This window comes from Limulus polyphemus, unplaced genomic scaffold, assembly GCF_000517525.1.
Source record: "Limulus polyphemus unplaced genomic scaffold, Limulus_polyphemus-2.1.2 Scaffold4426, whole genome shotgun sequence".
Classification (NCBI taxonomy): Eukaryota; Metazoa; Arthropoda; class Merostomata; order Xiphosura; family Limulidae; genus Limulus; species Limulus polyphemus.
Genome location: NW_013670036.1, coordinates 1 through 5,104, shown reverse-complemented (window position 1 = coordinate 5,104; position 5,104 = coordinate 1). Strand labels below are relative to the sequence as shown.

General features: G+C 35.3%; 1 protein-coding gene across 1 annotated transcript in view; it reads right to left on the bottom strand.

Annotated features, from left to right (window-relative positions):
* Positions 1-3,122, bottom strand: part of LOC106471131 (RGM domain family member B-like) — a 17,450-nt gene extending 14,328 nt beyond the window's left edge. Inside the window, exon 1 of the mRNA XM_013931719.2 lies at positions 2,721-3,122. Coding sequence (XP_013787173.2) covers positions 2,721-2,826 — 106 coding nt within the window. The 5' untranslated portion in view covers positions 2,827-3,122. The remainder of the gene's footprint in view (positions 1-2,720) is intronic.
* Positions 3,123-5,104: the final 1,982 nt, after the last annotated feature.

Genomic DNA, 5,104 nt, shown 5'->3' with positions numbered 1-5,104 from the left:
TGTGAGCTGAAACACGTGTATACCTAAAATCATATCTCAGTCATCACGTTGATGTGAATCACAGAGTCCAAACACTTTGTAATCCTGGATAGACCTCAGAGAATATGTCTGGAATCTGGATGTTTCACTTGGGTGGGGAGCCACTGGACAAATAAACTTAACACATCACAGCAGACTGTTGCAAATTGATTATAGGTGTCTCAAAGTGTCATTTTCAGAATAAAAAACCTTTTCTAAACCAATCATACAGTTACTGAGCCATCTAGACAATGTAAAACACCATCCACAGCACAAGCAACTGACCACTACTTGTCGATTCTGGCTCATGGGGTATCTGCTCTTACAATCAGATGGTCAGAGTTGCAACTGGACATTGTGATTTAACAAGGCTTGTCTTTATTCCAGATGCTCATTGTGGTGCATTCTGCTCAAAATGGAAGTATAGTGTGTGCAGAAATAGGTATTAGTGGATATAATAACTTTTATGTACTGCAGATAAGAACCACATCCTATAATCCTTGGTGTTGCCATATGCTAGTGAATTTACCCTAACTTTGGGCTAATGGATAACACCAATCTCCATGCTAAACTAACTGACACATTTCTTGAAGGAAATAGTATTAACCAAATGTAGTGGTCAGCATATTTGACACAATTCAATCACACACAGGTGCAGGTTGTCAAATGACTCCAGGAAAGTTTTCCAGGAGAATGGTTGAAGATACCTCCTGTCATAATCAACATTCTGATGTTAAGGATGCAATGTCACCTCCAGGCAGCGTTTTGTATTCCAGACATCCATATGTCATGCTATGAACTGTAAAGATGAAAAGCTAAATCTAACAAATTTTATTGATGAGCATAGGCTGAATGACCAGTCATTTGTAGTTCAGGTCACATAATAGAGCATCAGATGCTTGATTTGCATGCAAATGAACTGAAGATGTGACTGATGTTATTTTACAACAATCATTTTGCTCTGTCATTGCTCAAATATCATAAATTCCAGTTATCTTAGGTTTGTCTAGTGTTAGCTGACAGGATTAACTTCGATCCTCTAGCTTAGAATAGATACTTTTTCTCTTAAAAATGTTGTATTTCTGTTTAAATACCCAAATTAATTAATTTTATATACTTTGATAAATAAGTTTGGGCCATGACAATATGTCATTAACTTTAATTTTAATGACCCATCCCTTCACTTTGATCCGAGCTATATTATTAACTATGTAGGAGAAGATTATCAAGAGTTCGTCTTTTACAATCTGTTTGGCATCATCTATGGAAAAGGCCTGATTTGGTTTTCCGTTAGAGAAAAATGTGGTATCAGTTTGTGTTTTCTGACACTTTGTTTCAGGGTACCGTATACTTCCAGCGAAGATGTGCTGACATGAAATCAGAATTATCACCCATATTTCTATTAACTATAAAATCATAACTAAACATCTCAAATTTTCAGCATTAAGTTTTCAAAAAATATTTTTCACTTGTAGACAGTTAGAAACGAATATTACCAATCAGGAAGAAGCTGTGAATGAAAAATGTATCTTCATCTCACAACAGCAATTGTAAACATAGACCTTTCTAAATACAGTGACTTACAATAAGTTGCATCAATGTATAGTGGGAAACAAAAGTTATATATAAATAATTAAACTAATCTCCCTTTACCACTTTCATATGCACAGTCAACAACTTATTACGTCATCAATTTATAGCAGTGAGTTATATTTCTATGGTAAAACAACTCCCATCTTAACACACTATCTGATATACTACAAGTTGACTGGTATTAAACCGATTCTTCTCATTACGTCATCAAGCTAAATGCTGACGTCAGCTTTAGAGTAGACACTGAATTTGACATTGTAGTACATGTTATTGTTAACTGTGTATCATCATGGCTAAATGTGTTGTTGATCTGGAAGTAACGTGTCTGGAAACATGCAAGTACAAATGGCTATAACTAGAATTACATGTTGCACGTGTGTTAGACCATGTTTCATTCGAACTAATCTTACACAGATTAGTTTCATCACGTTTATTATGTGTAGCTTATTCACATAGCTTCGTGAATAAGTGCATTCTTACTTATGACTACTGTCAATAAAAGTAGAACAGCATTTAGTATATATTTGAATTTAAGGTTGTATTAAAATTAATACTTCATAGTAGTATGTATGCAGGATTGTTAACATTTCCAAACAGTTGGCAATCTGCTTCTACCAATAACGATTTAACTACATACATTACATGTACACAGTATCAAGGTTTTAATGACATTTACGAAGTTTCAAAGCTTTGTGGATGTTTATGTCGACAACAAAGAACGTGTTACTGACTAAAACTACTTTTACACGACAGTGAAAAATTGTCAATTTTTTTCCGGCGTTTCTGGAAGCCTTAAAATTAAAAGACTCGTAACAAAAAGCTGCTACCACAGTTTGTGTTTACAACATGCCTTAAACAAGACCTTTTCCTTAAACTTAAAGACTATCATTATCAACACAGTTAGCTTAGAAAGTTAAGCCTTAAGGGTAAAAATAGGTGGGTCAAAAACGGTCACCCCAGTATCAATACACTAAGTTTATAGTATTATATTTGTAAATTGTAGTTTTAAAATTGTTCTACGTTAATTTAGTCTCGTAAAAAACGACAACTTGTTACATTATATATTTTTTTGTTTGAATCAATATTAAAATCGAATGATCGCTTCTTACCTATGTTTTCAAAGTTGCTGGCTATTATGAGGAAAAGAATCAACAAAGAGAAAAAGGTCAATCTGACGGTCAATAACGGGCAGTCGCCGATGGACCTCGGCCCCATTACCACCCATGAAGCGGGGCTGTGGCAGCGTTGTGCTGCGTAAGGAAGAAAGGTTTCTTTACGACTCGGCTTGAAATTCCTGTAGACATAAATAAAACAGGAAAATTTGAGAAACAGTCCTTGTACGATGACATTCCTTTATCAGTTTATTCTTCTTCTTTTCAAAAATGTCTTACGATTCTCTTACAAACAACAGAATGTCAAACTACATGCTTCCTATCGGCAAATATAAATAAACTCACGACTAAACCACTATGTAACGTAAATGCGCGATGTCGTACATGTGCGCTCAGTCGCCAAAGCCTTTGAAAGCTACGCATGCGTTACAATTTTCCACGCCTTAACTACCGCGCAAGCGCCCTAAGTTGTTTTTTGATTGGACTAACAGACCGGTTTCTATAGGAAGAAGCGATTGTGACCCCTAGTACTTGAAGGCGGCGGCTGGTATTAGGAAAAGCAGAAGCCAAGAGAATGATGAATAACAAATTAGATAACAACTTTAGTAAAGATACTATCAAAACCAATATTCGACACTGTCTGCCATTACAAAATATGCCTAACTTGCCGTTCTTCATTAGCTTCTGCAAAAGCACAAAATAAGTTTTAATCTGATATATAACTTAATTGTCATACAAAACACTGTATCTTTGCCTCATTACTTACAAGCTTGATGAGTAGAACACATTCTTACGTGATGATGACTTGACACTATCTAGGGTTGAAATGTCGTAATTATTGAAACCAGAACTTGGCTACTGTAATTCTATTTTTGAAATAATATGATTATTTTCCTGTTTTTTTTTGTTTTTTTTATGGGAAGGAGAATCACACCTATTTAATAAAGACTAATTATAACTATTTACTCCAATCAAAGTTGTTCTTTCTATTACTAAATTGTTCAACAAAACAGTATTTCAAAACACCACACTAGATAGCTTACAAAGCCACATGGGCAGAATATTAATTTAAAATTTTATTATTTTTATGGTGCATTTTGGGTATTTTTTTTTCAAATAACTTGCTCTCCCAAGGAACTAAGATGTAGTTACCAAGAGATACTTCTGGAAAGAGTAATTCTGAATTCTTATCAACTCAACGCAAGGAAAACAAGTGTTAACAAATAACGTCATTAGATTTTAGTATTTAAACGATGTACAGTGTACACGGAGAGTTAAAGCATTATTAAATAACCAAGGCCTACACTTGATTTCATATTTGCTTTAATTACTGATTCTTATTAACTGTAATTACACGAAAATAAAACAATATTTCATATCTGACACCCAGAAGGAGGCCATGTGCTACATAGGCCTACCATCAGTTAATTGCTAGGTAATTTAGAAATCAATACGTATAGATTTAGTATGAAAAAGTTGTGATCGCGAACTTTATAAAGTAAAGAGGCGAGATTCTTTAGCGAGCTGGTTATCATGGCCGTAACGAATGTTTAGATTCATGAGTCACAATAGATGTATTACCCCAGAATGTGTTCGATACACAGTCCGTTTCTTTTGTAGAAGAGACTACACGTGTGTCCTAAGGTATGTGGGCGTATATTCATTAAGAACACTGTAAGCTATGGAAATGTTTGATGTTGATGTAGCAGCCAACAAAAGTAAGGAATGATTGCACCTTGGCACGTTCTTTATTAGCGTCATAACCTTGAACCGCACTACGGGAGGGTGTTGCGTTTCGCGCCTCTGTAGCCCAGCCTGTACTAGACTCACAGCTGCAAATATGGCTTGTTTAAGGCCGACGTATATTGTTGTTGAGCTAAACTTGGGTTATTTTTCCAGATATAGAGTAATGCTACCCCTTTTTTTCACGAATTAAAATGTAGTGTTAGAACATTAAAATAAGGGTAAAAAACACCTAGAGTTGACAGACGTACTCTAACATAGTACTGTCATGGTAACTGTTGGAGTTCTAGATGCCCAAATTATAGCATATTTGAAAGCAATGATCTGTTTGTTGTTGTTGTTTTTATGCGCAAATCTACACAATTAGCTATGTGTGCCGTGCCCACCACGGGTATCGATATTAGTTTTTAGCGTCATAAGACTTTAGACTTTTCCCTGAGCCACTGGGGGAATTGGAAATATTAACTCTCACAGGACAGTTTCACAGAAGTTGGAGTGTAGCCAACGGCACTAAACTTCATTTAGTTATTACACGACAGTTTCACAGAAGTTGGAGTGTAGCCAACAGCACCAAACTTCATTTAATTATTAACGACAGTTTCACAGAAGTTGGAGTGTAGCCAATAGCACTAAACTTC